Here is a 16,107-nt window from a genome sequence, read left to right as displayed (position 1 = left end):
TTTATTTTATTTTATTCTACTGTATATAGTATTATATTTTATTCTATTCTGTACAGTTGTGTACTGTATTTATTCTTATTGTATTCTAATTTTTGCCTCATAACTTTTGCACTGTCCACTTCCTGCTGTGACAAAACAAATTTCCCACGTGTGGGACTAATAAAGGCTATCTTATCTTATCTTATCTTATCTTAAGTTATGTTGTAGGAATAACTTGGGGGCCCATGACCCTCTTACGGGACACGCCCATCTGGGACTTTACACCAGTTGCACCTAAGAACTGAAGAAGCTTCTGGGATGAGAGATGAAACGTCTTCAAGAAACTTAAAGAAGTGCAGACGCTTTTCTTTCCAAGCTCCTTAGTCTAATAGTTTACAGATTAAAATGAGAGAGAAGAAAATAACTTACAGATGCTAAATTACAACACAGTTCCTCAAAATTATTGCATGAATCAACGTTTTGATTCTGCAAGGTTTTTTTTGTTTTTTTGTATTTTATTTTATTTTTTTTTACAAATAAATTAGTTATTCATTGTACTAAAACATTTTGAGATAAAGAAATAACAAATAAGAGCTGTTGAATGTAAAATCCTAAAATAACAGCTTTTTAAATGTACACACATCTAAACGCTGGAAACTATGGTGGAGGGTAGCTCACAGACTCAGCTCTGCTGTCAAAAGGAAGCTTACAGGAAATAACAGCTTAATGTCTGCAGAGTCCACACGTTAGTTTGTTACACTGAGACATTTGAATGTTTTCTGGCATTTGCCTTATTTTAGTAAAACATTTTTATTTAGTTTTATTTAGCTTTAATTCACATGTTGAGCTATTTTTGTACGATTTTTAAAATATTTTGCTCACATTTTCACTTGTTTTATTAATTTTCTTTATTATTTTATTCTTTTTATTCTACCCTATGTATATTTTCATTTATGTTTATGCTTATTTAAAACATTGCATGTTAATTAATGTGAGCACTTAAACATAAGCAACATTTTAACTTTTTATTTTATTTTGTCGACATTTTTGTTTACATCCGTTTCCTTCAGTTTTTTGTTGTTGTTTCTTTCTTTTTCAAATTCAGGGTCATATTTTGGCTGCTCTAACGGGAAGCTTGGGACAAATAAAGTGTATTAATAAGCGAACAGACTCTAGTAATTAATGACTACGTATGTACTGACGTCAAACGTATGCTGTAGGAGCGTGTTGCGATGGTAACGGACAACACACCGGACAAGAGCCGCTAAACAGGGTCGAGATGACCATGTCGCAGCTGGATGTCGACGGTTTTCCAATTTCGTGGAAAGATCCACAGGATGCAGACACAGTATCCATGTTTGATGTGATTTACGGCAAAGTGAGAGAGGTTTGTGTTTTTAACGGACACGTGGGTGATGTGTGAGTGAAAATGAAGCTGAAAGACCCCAAAACATAAGCAGCAGTATATATACACGCGTTGTGTTATGAAATGTCATTTAAATGACATCACACAGATGAGTGAAGAGTTAGCTGGACAAGATTTAGGATCGAAAACGAAAACAAAGATTTAAATAAAGACATTTTACTATTTCAGGAAAAATATGATCTAATGGCAGCAACAGGTCTCAAAAAGGGAAGGGGGGAAACAAAAGACTGGACAAGTAAATGGGACTAAAAAGAAACAGCTGGAGGAACATTTTACAAGTAATTAGGTTCATCAGTAACGTTATTGGGTATAAAAAGAGCAACTCCGAGAGGCACAGGCTCTCAGAAGTAAAGGTGGGCAGAAAACTACATCTACAAATTGTGGAACAGTTATAGAATATTCTTCCTCAGTGATGGAGTCAAAATGAAAGAGTAAGTTACAAGGAAAGAGTATGAATATCTCATCATCTACAAATAATACCATCAAAGAAATCTCTGTGCATGAGGGACAAGGCTGAAAATCAACTTTAGCACCAAGGGAAATGGCAGCTTGCACATCTGGAAAAGCAGTGCTGGAATACGTATACAGGTTTTAGTGCAACATTTACACCCATTCAGAATATTGCAGTATGACAATGCATCATCAGCATCATCATAGTATAGACAGTAAGAGTGTGTGTGCAAATCACCATGTAGACACCTGCCATCCCTACATGCACTGTCCTTCTTCCTGTTGGGGTTGAAGCACCCTGATTATGAGGCTGTGGTGCTCTGCGATTGGCTGCTGTGTTAATCGCACCAGTGTGTTTTGCAGCAGGCTTTGTTTAATAGGACCTGCAGAACAATAGGTTTCTAGGATATGCGCTTTTATAAACAGTGAAGGCGGGCAGCTCGCTTAGCCCTCACTCAGTCAGTGCTTCAATCGGACGGCGAAAGAAGTCAGACGGAGATTAAAGCAAAGAGATGGAGAAAAAGGGTTTTGAGGAAAAGGAGGAGGAAGAAACTAGGACTAGTTTATTTCACCACTTAGTGACACGGAGGAAGAATCTGGGGGATGATGTGGTTTGTATTTAGCTTAATATGGAAAGGAGCTCAGGTTGTAAATATTGGCACACGGCCTTAAATTTTAAATGCGCACCTGACAATGATCCTCCTTTTGTGCCTGGATTGCATGTCAGAGCTTATTCTGTTGTCACTCTGCAGGCTTTCTAAGTCCCCCCCACCTTCTCCCCACAGAAGATCATCCTGCAGCGGCTGATAATGATTTCTCGGCTCCCCCACGACCTTGCTGATAGGACAGACCTGGGAGGTCAGCCAGCAATTACCTTAGAGCTACAGAGACTGAGGGACTAATCACCTGATGCCAACTGAACCCAGTTTTTCTTTAGGGGAAGGATCCTGTTATACTGGCAGGACAAATTAATACTCCTACTTAATTTGCTGCCCTGAAATACCGAGGCTTCTTGTTGAATCTTAACAAAAGCAGTGAAAGACTGTCTCGCTTCCTGTGTTTGGTGCTTTTATAGCTTTCACACCTCCATGTGTGAGTGAGTCTGCAGGCCTTACCTGTAAAAAAGAAATAAATTCTTTGACTAAAGTTAGAATAGAAAGCCCACAGAAGCCCCCAGGAAAAGCTGTGCCTGTGTGTCGAAAACAGAAGGAAGCCTGAATACAGAGTTTTTAAAAACTGTGATACTTAAAAAAAAATAAGGTCTTCATTTTTTAAATGATTTTCCAGTAATGAAACAAATAAATTATAGCAAATAAGATTCTTTTTGAAAATTATTTTTTTAAATTAACCTCTTAACCCTCACCAGAAGTGTGTGCTATGAAACAAGATGAATGGGTTTGTTGGATTTGTTATGTTGCGATTAAAGTCAGACTTCTGTGCCGTGAAGGTGGCTCTCTTATTTACCTGGCTAGATCACCATGGCAACTGATTCTGAACACATAATTTGGTTCAGAGCAGGTCGTGTTCAGAGTTTAAAATAATCTGAAAGCGCCATATTTTCTACTACACTTCTGGAATCGCAGCTAAGAGAACACAGATAAGAAGTTTAATTAGTCTGTCTGATGGATATTTATCTGAGAGAATATTAATCAGTAAAATCAATTTCACTTTGATTTAGCCAAAGACTCACCCCAGATCAAAGGGACTTCTTGAATCTCTGTTCAGTGGCCTAAAAACTGAAGAAATATGCCATGTTCGGTCTTATGCTTAGCTAGTAGTTGTGGCTCGTTTGTAAAAGGCTGAATATAATACACAATTCTGCAATTATTAGGTCTTGAAAAGACTTTAAAGGCATTCATTTTGCTTTTTAAAATGATGAACACTAAAACAAGAGGGTTTTGTCTTCTGTTGTTTCCACGCAGCTCATTATGAAAATCTCAACTTTCAGCTGAACAAACAGTACATATGGGATCACATAACAGGCCTGCTGCTGATTTATCCATCCTACCTGCTGCACATCATTGAAGTAAGTTCTCCTGCACAGAAACAACAAATGTATGGCTGAAGTTTGTGAAAGTGTGTGCTCAAAGTTTGCTGTGCCTCTCTCTTCCAGTCGTCCAGGGATATTCTGACTTCTGTTTTGAGAGACGTCAAAGTCATGCAACAACAGCCACACCGGTAATCTTTCTCATACTGCGGGTGACTTCTATATATATATTATACGCTGAGATACGGTGCATCCCATTTCACTCATATTTATTGCTTGTCTGCTGTCTGTTAAGAAATTCATGCCACTGAGCCCACAGAGAGGGCAAATATAATCCCGTGGTTGCCTTGCATCAGTTCAGATTCACAAAAGCTTATGATGATGTCTGAGCAGTCGACTCCTTGCAGTGTGTTTTAGCATAAAGACGCAAAGCTGTTGCATCTCTGCTGCCGTCATCTCGCTCAGAGTGTCTGACCATTCCATACTTTTGTGCTTCCTACTGTTCTAACATGTCAAAACTAAGCTTTTGGTATGAAAAACAGCATTTGAACCTTAACTATCATAAATACATGTCTGGCATCTGTAATAATTCAAGCTGCATGGCAATTAGTAAAAAAAAAATTAGAAAGTTCTGGACTGAAATGATGAGGCGCTGTTGCCTCGCTCCAAAACGGCCACCACATTGACACATCTTTCCAGTCAACAGCAGTGGACCATTGTGGCATTTTTGTGTATATTTCTATGAAGCAGCTCTAGCTGGTCGGCTGTTGCCAGTGTGGCAAACCCCCACAGTGCTTTTGTTGCTTTAGACCAACAGCTGCTCGTTCTGGCTGCAGGCAAATAAATATTTAAGCTTTCACACACAACCTGCTGTTGTGTGTTGTGTGAGCCATAATAATTATTAGCACATCCTTTTTAGCACCTTGCTGGAAGTAAAGATTGTGTTTTTGGATCACAACCCTCAAAGAAGGCTGTTCCAGCAGTGGAGCTACAAGGTTAGCTGTCTTTTATCTTTGCACTTGATTGCTTGAAGTACTTTAATGCATGAGAGGATTATGAGAATACAAACGTTTTAGTACATAAATGAGACATAATAAATACCTTCAGTTGTAGCCAATCTCATGTTTTTAAAGTTCAAGACATTGGATTCTCTGATTGTCTCCTGTGTGTATGTATTGCTGTGTGACTGAAGGTGCTGGGTGCAGATCAGGTGATCAGGGATCCCGCAGTTAAGGTACTGGAGGATGAAGATGTCAGCATAGAGACCCTTGTATGCAGCGTCCTGTCAACGCTGCAAAATCTGAGCAAAAAGCTTGAAAAATCTAAGGTGTGTTTCTTTGCAGATGATCTTTTTCCGTTTTGAAAACCAAAACTTTCTCAGAGTTTTTCTATGACTTCATGATTGCAATCTAAGGCTCTTCCTGGGTCAGTGTTGGATGAGACACCGCAGCTGATCGTCCATCAGAAAATTCTGGAAAGGCTTTTGGGTCGAGAGGAACTCCTGAGCCTGCAGCAGTACCTAGATATGTACAAATCCACCTTAAACATCAGTATTGAGTTTGGTAAGTGACAGCTTCCAGTTGGTGTAAAGATTTATAAGAACATTTCCAATATGAAAATATTGGAACTTAGTAAATACGCACTGATCCTTGTGTTGGATCAGATACATATGAATGGAGATATGATACATACGTAACTCTGTCAATTTTCTGATGGTTTAACAGGACAGCTGAATCCAAGAAACCTTTTCTCCGCTGTTTAACCCCTGAACAAAATGTCAAAGGCCAACTGTTTCCTGACTGACTGTTTCCCTGTAGTGATTTTGGTTCCTACACTGAAAATATTTGCTGCACTTACTGTTCACTTATTCTAGTGATACTTGTGGTCGTCAGACATCCTCTGCCTTTCCTGTCTTTTATGATAAATAGTACGTGTCCAAAAGATCCATTCACTCTTTGCTTCCCCTTTATTGTCTGTGTACCTAGCCATGTATTGCAATCTAATAGTGTGGCATTGTTTTCCCATTCTAAAATAAAGACATATTCAAAAAATACATCACTTATGTCTTCCAACAGGTTTTTGTATTATAACAAGTCACGTGCAAATTGTCATCTGTCACAGTACAGTGGTCCACTACATCCTCAGTTAATAAATGCCAATAAATGAATAAATGCTAGCATTCTGCTACTGCTAACACATACTTGTGCTCAGTTAAAGATTTATAAGGGCACTTCCTTGAATCTGGATTAGTTAAAACAGATTAGAAGCTTTCATGTGTGTATAAGAAGCTGGTGGTTATGCAGGTTAACAAGGACAGTTAAGGCTTGATTATACTTTCCGCCGCTGTGTCTGCCTTGGTTTGAATGACATTGTGAAACTGATCATATGGGTTCGTCTGGACTTCTATGTGCCTCCCATCAGAGAATTTACTTTAAAACACAGCAGCTGCAGGTGGTGGAGTTCATGCTCGGCTGTGGTGTCTGCAGCTGTCCACGTTCCTTAAATCAAAATGACAGATGCTGTAAAGAGGCTCCTGATGCTGTGGTGTCCCGAACACTCACAGGAAGCTGTTTTACTACAGTCAAAGGGGTCTTCATGTTTTGTCTTGAGCTCTTCTAATAAAAACGTGAAGAAAAAGTTTACCTACAAAGTTTTCAGTTTTTGTTCTATAGTTCAGTATCTTACAGGCTCCCTAAAACCGAACATCGGTGAGCGGAAGTGATATTAGAAGTTCTCTGAAATACCCCGTGAGGATTTAAATGTCCTTTTTCACTGTTGTACTTGCTGGAAATATTTTTTGCACTCCTGATATTCCAGAAGCCTTTCTGTCATCAGTTACACCGATTTAAATGACATTTATTTGGAACAAAAAGCACAGAACATCCGAGTAATATAAAAAAAACATTTTTAATAGTTTCAACATTCGGATGAGGATTAATTTAATTTTTTTCTCATTTTATCTTACACTGTGTTCCACTTGGTGACTGAGAGAAAGCAAGTCCAAGAAAAGGCATTTCATCTGTACTCCAAACTTTAAAGAGTCCACAGCATCACTACAGTTTGACACAAAGAACTTTTTAAAAAAAGATTCCTTGATCGATCACGTTTTCCCTTTTTGTTTTGGCCCCCGTTACTTGGAACTTAAAGTTATGCAAAGAAAAGGATGAATGGAGATGGCTGCATGCACCACAGTGTAATCTACAGACTGCGCGGGTCCACGTGACCCTACACGTCACAGTTTTTTTCTCATTTGTAGTTGATTTTAGCAGATGTTCAGTCCTCTGAAAGTGAATTATTCTGTCTTATCCTCCATGTTGTTTCGTTGTTGGTCTGTTTGGAGTCTTATGTGCTTTTCTTGATTTGCTATAGATAAAACCGGTGGAACATATGAGGATACGTGGTGAAAGCAAACAGGAAATCATGAATGATTTAAATAAACTCTTAGCAGAACTGACGGGGGAGCTTGACTCAAAAAGGTCAAAGGGCAGCACTGAATTTTCTTCTTTTCTTGCAAAGGTCGATCTATTCACTTATAAAAAATAAATACAAGCACATTTAAATAGGACCAAAGATGAGACGCATTTCATAGGCATGGTTAAAAAGCATGCTTCCGACTTCCACACAGCACAATGTCGATATTTGATACCCCTGCACACTCTTACTCTTGAAACTATGTCACAACACACACAATCCGCCTTTATCACAACCTATGTGGTGGACATTGTCTATCAGTACATTCCACCGATGTAAAAAAAGGCCTTTGAAGTTTAGTGCTCAAAGGGCATGCTTGCAAAAGCTGCAATACTGAAAACTGTCTCTGGAATCTCTTGCCGGCTGTCTTTGCTCGACTGGGTTATTGTTAATAAAGTCGTGTTTGACGTGTTCTGTATGTACAGGCTTTGATCTGAGACCCTTTAGTACAAAAACGAAGAGCAGCACATTGTAACACAGAAACAAAGACAGGACAGACCATTCACCTCAGCACAGCCTAACTGCAACAGCAAATTTGAAAAAGAAACTTTTTTCTAAATATTAAATTTATATTGTAAAACCATGCTGCATTGATTCAAAATCAGCATTTCTTTTATGGCAAAAAATAAGAAGTTGGTAGATTCAAAGATCATTTGAGTACCAGGAAATAATCTGAAACTGTTTTTATCAGTAATTAAATGGATTTTCCAAACATAACAGAGAAATCTGCTCAGATTTGACAACTTTTCTTGGTGCTAAGTGATAGAAAGCTTTCTTTTTCTACAGTTTTTGGAGGAAGCTTAATTTATAGTCCTGTGCTGAATCTGCCTATGCTAAAAAAAAAAATCAAGGCCCTGAAAATTTAAAATCCGGGCCACACATTTAAACAGGTTCTTAATGTTCGGCCTGGCCAGTGTTCTTTGTGGTCTGCACAGCAACAAGCGTCCCATCAAAATGACATAGACAGGCAGACATCCACAGCACCTGCAAGCTAACAAGCTAGCCAACGAGGAAAGCAAGAAAGGGCTCGGTCTCGTAGTAATAGAGCTGCTTCATTCACTGTTATGTGCATCCAGAAAGGCTCGGCTATGGTACAGGGAAACAACACGATCAAAGATCATGATCAATCTACGTCTCATGACGGCTTTATGTCCACAAAGTGAGGAGGCTATATGAGTGATGCATTATTAATTAAAACTACAAATTAAAAATGTCTGGATCCTCGTGTGATTTCTCTTTCCTATCATGGTCCTTTAGTGACTCCCACGCCATAATGAGTGGCGTGGTTTTACAATCATACTTGTGCGCTGTTGTGTCTGCAGTGCTCTGCTGTGTTGGACTTGGAGCTGATAAATGCGGAACAACGGGAAAGAGAGAAAAACACCACACGATTACGGTGGTAAATCAGACCCAGCGTTGCTTAATCTTACTGCTCTCATCAGCGTTGGTTCAGACTAGATCTCAGGACCAGTCACTATGAGATCACAGTGGAGCATTTAGTATCTTGACAGCCAGACATTCCTCTGAGGAGGTGGTGGAAAGCGAAAACACAGGTAAATAGAGAGCAAATAGATAAAAAGGAGCCAGAAACACCTGCCCAGCTGAATGGCAATGTGGCTCCGCAGCTACTGGATGTGTAAAAACCAACTGTTTAAAATGTCCTTGTTGGAATTACAGTCGTAATATAAAAAAAATAAACATGAATGGAGTCATTTCCCCAATATTCAATTCTATTAACTGTCAAAATGAGTTGTTTTTCAGTGTTACATTAACACTGGGTAATGAATTAGCACTGTGAGCACACTAAATGCAACTAGAGCCTATTACACGTTGGTTCACAGAGGCATTATCCTTGTAATAATCAATATACATTTTTGAGCATATTACCGCCACTGTAGGCTGCGTTGCCACAGCAGCAAGGTGGATGCCAGACTATGCCAGAGGATATAGGGTCTCTACAGGTTAATGCAGCACTATAAATTAAGCTTTAGTCAGATAAAAGAAGCATCTTGATGGTTTGGATGACCTCTGGTATTTCTTTTTTGTACCAATTTAAAATTTTCTGCTTGTAAAAAAATCTGTTCTATGGAAACTGTTGTTTAACGTCTGTTTTCTCTTAAACATATAACCTCTGTTGCATTGCTGTCTGGTTCTGCTGTCTAAAAGACAGTAATGCAGCAGTTTTCATGCAGAGTCTGTTTAAACCTTTCAAACTGTGATCGATGTGTCACTGCAATTGCAGCACCCCACAGACACTTATTTTTATTTCTAAAGAACACACAATCACATTTCCACGAATCTCAAATATACCAGGAAATGTGCTCAAAGCTGCACGAGACGTCTTGAATTTTCACGTAGCTGCAGTGATGTGTTGTTGTTTTTTTGTTGTCTAAAATCAAATCTAAAAGTTCAAGAGGTTCATTCTGAGGTCAGAAACTGCAAAACAAGCACTAGATTTGACCTTTCAGTCTGCTGTACCATGTTAGGCTTGTGCTAGTTCCAGCAACATTATAATATTATACATATAGTATGGATGTTCATCATCATTTATCCTTTTCAATACAGTATTTGTATATATCTATATATTTATATATATATATGAATTTCTCCCTTCAGTATATACAGAACAAACTGTATAGAGGCTTCGGTATTTACAAGAGTCCTGTGAGTGATATCGCGCTTTAAAGAAAGACACAGGTAGAGCAGCACAGTGACTTTGAGGCCATGTGTAGTGGATGTTTTCAGGACAAAAGGAAAGTCGTATAAATCTGGATAGGTCACAACAAAAACCCACCGCAAGGCAAATAGCAAACTACTGCTGTCGTACACAAACCTTGTTACTCCAGTTTAACTGATTTTCAAGTTTCCTCTTAAACTGAACCTGCGATTCCTGAAAAGGTTTTGATGCGGCAGCAGAGCAATTCTGGTCCCACGTTTGAATACTTGAAAAAAAATTCCTCGGATTCATGTGCAGCGGAAACGACCACAGCTCCTCATACCTAGTAAAAAGTATTCAGAAATATATCTGTATAAATACTCTCATCAAAATAAACACATATACACACATATCTTTGCACTTGCCTCTGGTTCACTAAAATAGACCAAAAATATCAGCATCATCAGGCAGGGTTCCTATAAACTGTAATGTGAATGTGGCTGAAAATGACAGAAAAACTGTGCTTATTTATAAGAGACCAAGCACCTTTTTTCTGAAAGTGTCTCTAGACTGTTTTCTGGCTTTGCTACGATATGATAGGATGTTAAATGTGTCAGGGCTGTTGCTCTTTCCCAAGAATGGTTCAATATGTCAATACAAGTTTGCACTGTATGAATCCTGGAGTGTGATACAGCAGGTTCATAATCTCTAAAATCTTTGTTTTTTAGCATCTTTCCACCTGTTGTTTGCGTTCTGTGTCAGTCTTACTGGTTTCATCAGTGTTGTTTCAAACAACATCTGCTAAGCTAACAGGAAACACAAAGTTAGCAGCTGGCCGGTGCATTTAATGGAGTGTTGGGCACCTAAAGAGCCAGATATGTCTCTCTCATCAAGTGGTGGAGACCAAAAACTGAGCTAAAAAGAGAAAAAGTATAAAGAAAAGCAGATGAATTGAATGATATTGCTTGCTAAGGGTGTACGGCAATCACACATGCCTAAATATGACTGCCTAGCAACCACTGATCGCTAAGGAAAAAGTTATATTGGCCGAATCGTTGGAGGTGAGTGACGGGTGAAATTGGTCACAAAGAGGGTGTTGCACCAAGAACCTCTGATCTAAATTATTATTGCATGGCACAAGCATGCAATTGGGTTTCAGAGTGCAGTGAAGCACATGCTACTTCCTATGTGGAAAGGAAACTAAGACTGTTCACCATCAAAGTAAAAGTCGTGCCTTACAACTGCATCCAACACCTTTCAAAACATGAAACTTTTTTACTTCAACTGTTTTTAAGGCGAATGATCTCCATTTCCACTTTGCATCCCACTTTCCACAGTTTCATTACTGCTCAGCAACTGTGGCAATCTGCAAGCAACCAAAGCAATCACAAGGTGGTCTTTGGTGCATTACCGTATACCGCTTTCTGACCAATTTCACCTAGAGACTGCCAGCAATTTCTAGCAACCATTTGGCAACCAGTTGGGGAATACAAATTTTCCCTAGTGACCGGTGGGTACCATGGGATCACTGACAGGTCTTTAGGCCTGTGCGACTGGGACCTTAATCTACAGAGTCAGGATGAGGAGGTTAACCATTTAGGAGTTCAGAGTAGATCTGCCAACTCAGGTGGTTTGATTATGATGCCTCCTAAGTGAAGTGTTGTCGGCATGTCTTACTGGGAGGCGACCTTAGCCCAAAGCCAGCAGACGCTATTCAGATTTGAGCTCTCGGCTGGCTGCAGAATTCCCCGGTTTCCCACCAGAAAACCTGGAAATTGGGAGATCTGGGCATCTCTGCCTACCATGGCCTGAACCCAGGTAGGCAGCAGAGAAATAATGGATGGGTGGATAGCAGGTCCAAAAGTGATACAATATAAATTAATTAGGTTTGCCAAATTATTTAGCATAGTGTTTGAGGACAAGCATCGAATCGCTATCGAGCTAATGCGCTGACCAACAGTTAGTGGGAACAGCACAGCAATGAGCCCAGCAAAAGTAAAGAGAGGACAACTACCTGCCAGCAAACTGCCAAGTAAACAATGCAAAATGTTTAATATTTAATAGGTTTCTGTCTAATGTCTCGTGACAAAGGAAACACACAAGAAAACCCCACAGGGCACCCCACCCACAGAGCTGGCCATTCAGAGCCTCCGCTACTGCTATGTGGATGAAGTTTATTTTATTTTTAAAAAATAAACGATGTGGTTATGCACTCCAGGCTTCACAGTTACAAACTTGTACATCCTTGAAACTGAAATGACGCCTAACTCGACAAAGAAAAATGAAAGATCTCATTCGGCTTTGCGTCCTGCCAAAAAATATTTCTGAGTAAACACAATTGAGTTTTTCATTTTTCATACTGGTGGACGTTTCATAAACTACAGCATGTATCTCATATACTTTATAGCTCCCTGACAGCATCAACTATATAGCTCTCCCGTGGATACAAAATATGATCTGGGTTAGATTGTTAATCGTATCATACACTCTGAAAATGTACAGTATAAACAATAAATATCCAGTGACTGATATCCTGACTGAATGCCTTGTTATAAAGAGAAAGGAGTGATTGGGCGTTTAACCGCTTCCCAACCTGCTTAGTTAACTTCTAAACATCTAAAACATTCCTTCCTGTTTTTGCTCCACGACACCGACAGTGCAACATCATATAATACAATTACCACTTCACTTAACACGTCACACACACTAGCAAAACACACACGCGCGCGCTTTCCAAAACGACACACTGGCACACTCACAGTGAACACTCAAGTGGGACTGAAATTCGGGGCCAGAGGCGTTTCAAGCCAAGAGGAGATGAACGGTGAGAGAAGGAAGTTAACAGGACAGATATACAGCACTGTGTTAGTTTGTTCTGAAATTCACCCATGAAAAGCAGCAGCAGCAGCAAAGAGCACTCATCCTCCCAGCAGCCTGTTTCCAGTCTCGTGTGAGTGAGGTTAAAGGCAATATTGCAAGTGAATCAAATAAGGCAGAAAGAAAAAGAAAACATTAAGTTAAATAAAAAAAAACAAACATCCAGCCAATGCAAAATGTCAAATCTTCCCCTGACAACACTGTCGCCAAAACCGTGTGTATGTGTGTTCACCAGATTTTTTTGTTTTACTGTATAGAAGTGCTTTTTTCTTTTGTACGCGCTGGCCCCTCTGGATCGAGCACAGGTGAGGCGTGATGAGGAGGTCCAGAGGTGGCCGCTGAGGCCGAAGTTAATGCAGCTGGAGAGGTGAAAGGTCAATGAATGATCGAGACGGCACAGCAGTAGCTTGACGGAGAGGGTGGGGGAACTCGGTGGCGTCATAGCACTGTGCTCTCAGACTCTTCCTCCGAGTCCTCTTTGCTGTTGGCCGACTCCAGCTGTGCCACTGAGTTCCTGAAGGGGGAGATGTGGGTCAAGTCAAAAATACTGTCCAGTTCCATGTTAATGACGGGGATGTCCAAGTTGCAGAGGGAATCTGGCAGAGCAGAGAGAACAAGCAGAGGATAAGCAGACAGATAAAAACCGTGCAAACAGAGAAAAAGATCCTTCCAGATGTGATTCATCAGCGCTGAATGATGTCACACACAGCAGACGTCCAAACCAAGGTTGGAAGCGTGAAGAAATAAATTAAAAATGCATGACAGGGATTCACAGTGTAAAAAGTGTATGTGTCTGTTGAACATCACCATTCCCTAATGGTGGGCAGGGGTGTCAAACATGAGGCCCAGGGGCCAGAATTGGCCCAGAGAAGACTCCAATCTGGCCCGTTGGATGACTTTGAAAAATGTGAGAGCTTGTGTCTGTGTGGAGCTAGCTCTGTGTAGAGGGGACAATGACACAACAAACACTAACTATCGATAAAGTTAGATCATTTTGACCAAACTAGCATTTTATGCAACACAATTAAGATTTCCTGTCACTGAAGGCTATTTGTCAAAATCAAAATCCTGCTGATGTACCACATGGACTTAATATATGCAGGCAAAACAAAATCCAAACAATATCTGTGCAGTTTACAAGCTCTTTTTATCCACTGCAAGCAAGCAGGCAACAAAGGGTCATGGCTTCTGAGGCAAGGCAAGTTCAGCGTACCCAGGATCTCTTTCTGTTATCTGGATTCACCCTAACGTCAACAATCAGGCTAAACCCCGGCATGCATCAGTCTAACTATGAGAATCTGACCAGACACTTTTATCAGTAAGACTGGAAAACAATTGCTAAAAAAACAAGGTTTAGTCTATATTAACCCACAAAAGAAAACTAAAAACTCAGACTGTAAGGCTGACAGTAAAAATTTGATGGTTTACAATCAAGAGGCTCAAGGAAACATGATGCTATTTTACAGAGAACTGATTGGTCAGTAGGTGGTGACTTCATAACTGTTAATGTCTAATTTTAAACATTTTCTGCTTCGATCCAGGTTAAGTCTACGCCATGTTACCATGGTAATATACCTAGTAAAGGCAAACAACCTACATAATACTGAAAACCCCAGGTTAGACCTGAAGTTACCTGGATAAGCTGAGCTCTCCCTTCATATATTACAGACCTTTGGTGCTTGTGCTTACCTACCTATATAGAAATTTGGCTAGTATGCCATGCAGTACATGTGTACTTATATAATATATTACTATAATATTGACAGTGAAGACATCTAGTGTACAACATGTGATGGAAAACTGGTGCAGACAGGAAGTGCGCTGACTGAGGGGCAGAGGTGGAGTCGGTGGGAAGCGTGAGGGGTGTGTGGGTGGGGTGACAGATGAAGCCAGGGAGAGGAGGGGCAGCTGGAGCAGGGCATTATGGGTGGGAATCCTAAGCGCAGGAGAGGTTGGGATCGGTGGACAGTCCGGTATGCACGCCCATGTAAGCCATGCATCAGTCTCAGCCACCATGCAAAGGCCAACAAAATGAGTAAAAGGTGGACTGAACACAGCGCCTGTATGGTCATATGAGTGAGGCTGCCGTAGAGCAGCGGATAATCTTAAACCTGCATCTACTGGCAGCTTCACTGTGTTGTGAGCATGTCAGCGGGCGGCTCCATGTTTGGGGTTTGAGGGTACCGAAGAGGAGGGGAAGGGAGGCTTTAGCACAGAAACTCCTGCTTACCCTAAAAGTCCCTCTCACACACAGAATCACACTGAACCTCTCGCCTCATACCGCTGCAGGTGAGACGATAAGAGGGGAAGAAATTACATGAAAATCATGATTAGAACCTGCAGGTGATGGAGAGGCAAACAAATGCATAATACACGACTCCTCTCCTGATGGAGAAAGACACCAAAGGATAGTCTGCTGTTATCCTACATCTATCATTATTGCCAATAAATGTCATGAATAGACCAAAAACAGTGCATATACATCCAAGTACATGAACTTAAATAATAAGAATTCATAATATTTGTCAAACTATGGCATATTATTTATCAAATCTACATATAGCAAAAAGAATTACGAACACAAAGTGCTTTAAAAAAACCGGTCAAGTTTAGCATTACCAGTGGACATGCTTTCCCCAGGAGAAAGGCCGTCCAGGAGCCCAGATGAGTGCTCCAGAGGCTGGGGACTAGTGCCAGGTGTGGATGGAGGCTGAGGAGGAGGCAGGCTGGGTCTCTGCCGGGGCGGCTTGGGGGTCGGTCTGGCCTTGGTGAGAGTCCCAGCCAACGAGGGCGGAGAGGACAGAGACGGGGTGGTGACCATCTGCAACTGACCCGGGGAGCTGATGGTGGCATATCCCTGCGGGTAGCTGAAGCCATATGGGGAGGGGGTGCTGGGAGGAGTGGGAGACAGGCTGACTGGAGACGGTTGACCTGTGGACTGGTCGGACATGGCTCCCGTTGGGCAGTAAGGGCCTTTAGGTGGGATCGGAGCCAGCTTCTTTGCTGTAGAGAGACCACCAAGAAAGAACACAAGATGATCGGGGTCTGCAATATTTCCAAAATAAAAGGCATTTAGGAGTCTGCTAGCATGTCTGTTTGTCAAATTAAAAGTGTTCAATTTTTATAGAAATCTGCGGTGATGCTTTAAAGTACCAGATTTTCAACATAAAAGAAAAAAAAAACTTTGACATGCCCATTTTTCCAAAGTAAAAGAAATTTGCTTTAATTTGCCAGATCTTCAATATAAAAGCTGACAGTTAT

The 16,107-nt window shown here is 40.6% G+C and overlaps 2 protein-coding genes across 2 annotated transcripts in view; one reads left to right on the top strand and one right to left on the bottom strand.

The window, feature by feature from the left end:
- Nucleotides 1–1,191: 1,191 nt before the first annotated feature.
- tex47 (testis expressed 47) lies at nucleotides 1,192–5,897 on the top strand. The gene is made up of 8 exons (XM_085466901.1): nucleotides 1,192–1,366; nucleotides 2,641–2,713; nucleotides 3,778–3,881; nucleotides 3,969–4,033; nucleotides 4,762–4,837; nucleotides 5,035–5,169; nucleotides 5,257–5,404; nucleotides 5,567–5,897. Exons 1-8 carry the CDS (start codon nucleotides 1,259–1,261, stop codon nucleotides 5,602–5,604), a joined length of 747 nt encoding a protein of 248 aa, XP_085323027.1. The 5' UTR covers nucleotides 1,192–1,258; the 3' UTR covers nucleotides 5,605–5,897.
- Nucleotides 5,898–6,730: 833 nt separating this feature from the next.
- The window catches only part of LOC146703610 (rho GTPase-activating protein 44-like), a 99,831-nt gene continuing 90,454 nt past the window's right edge, over nucleotides 6,731–16,107 (bottom strand). The window contains exons 21-22 of the mRNA XM_085466900.1: nucleotides 15,466–15,849; nucleotides 6,731–13,442 (exon numbers count right to left, since the gene is read on the bottom strand). Coding sequence (XP_085323026.1) covers nucleotides 13,285–13,442; nucleotides 15,466–15,849 — 542 coding nt within the window. The 3' untranslated portion in view covers nucleotides 6,731–13,284. The remainder of the gene's footprint in view (nucleotides 13,443–15,465; nucleotides 15,850–16,107) is intronic.

The sequence above is a fragment of the Copadichromis virginalis genome, linkage group LG8, assembly GCF_057382275.1.
Source record: "Copadichromis virginalis isolate Kocher_CV1m ecotype Utaka linkage group LG8, C_Virginalis_male_GT1.1, whole genome shotgun sequence".
NCBI classification, from domain to species: Eukaryota; Metazoa; Chordata; class Actinopteri; order Cichliformes; family Cichlidae; genus Copadichromis; species Copadichromis virginalis.
The sequence above is the reverse complement of the archived record's forward strand: the minus strand, read 5'-3'. Positions and strand labels throughout refer to the sequence as shown.

Bases quoted from the DNA above. Each gene is read 5' to 3' on its own strand.
- tex47 (XM_085466901.1), top strand. From the start codon at position 1,259: ATGACCATGTCGCAGCTGGATGTCGACGGTTTTCCAATTTCGTGGAAA. The intron at 1,367-2,640 runs GTTTGTGTTTTT...TTCTCCCCACAG, and splicing joins TTTACGGCAAAGTGAGAGAG to AAGATCATCCTGCAGCGGCT. The intron at 4,838-5,034 runs GTTAGCTGTCTT...GTGTGACTGAAG, and splicing joins TCCAGCAGTGGAGCTACAAG to GTGCTGGGTGCAGATCAGGT.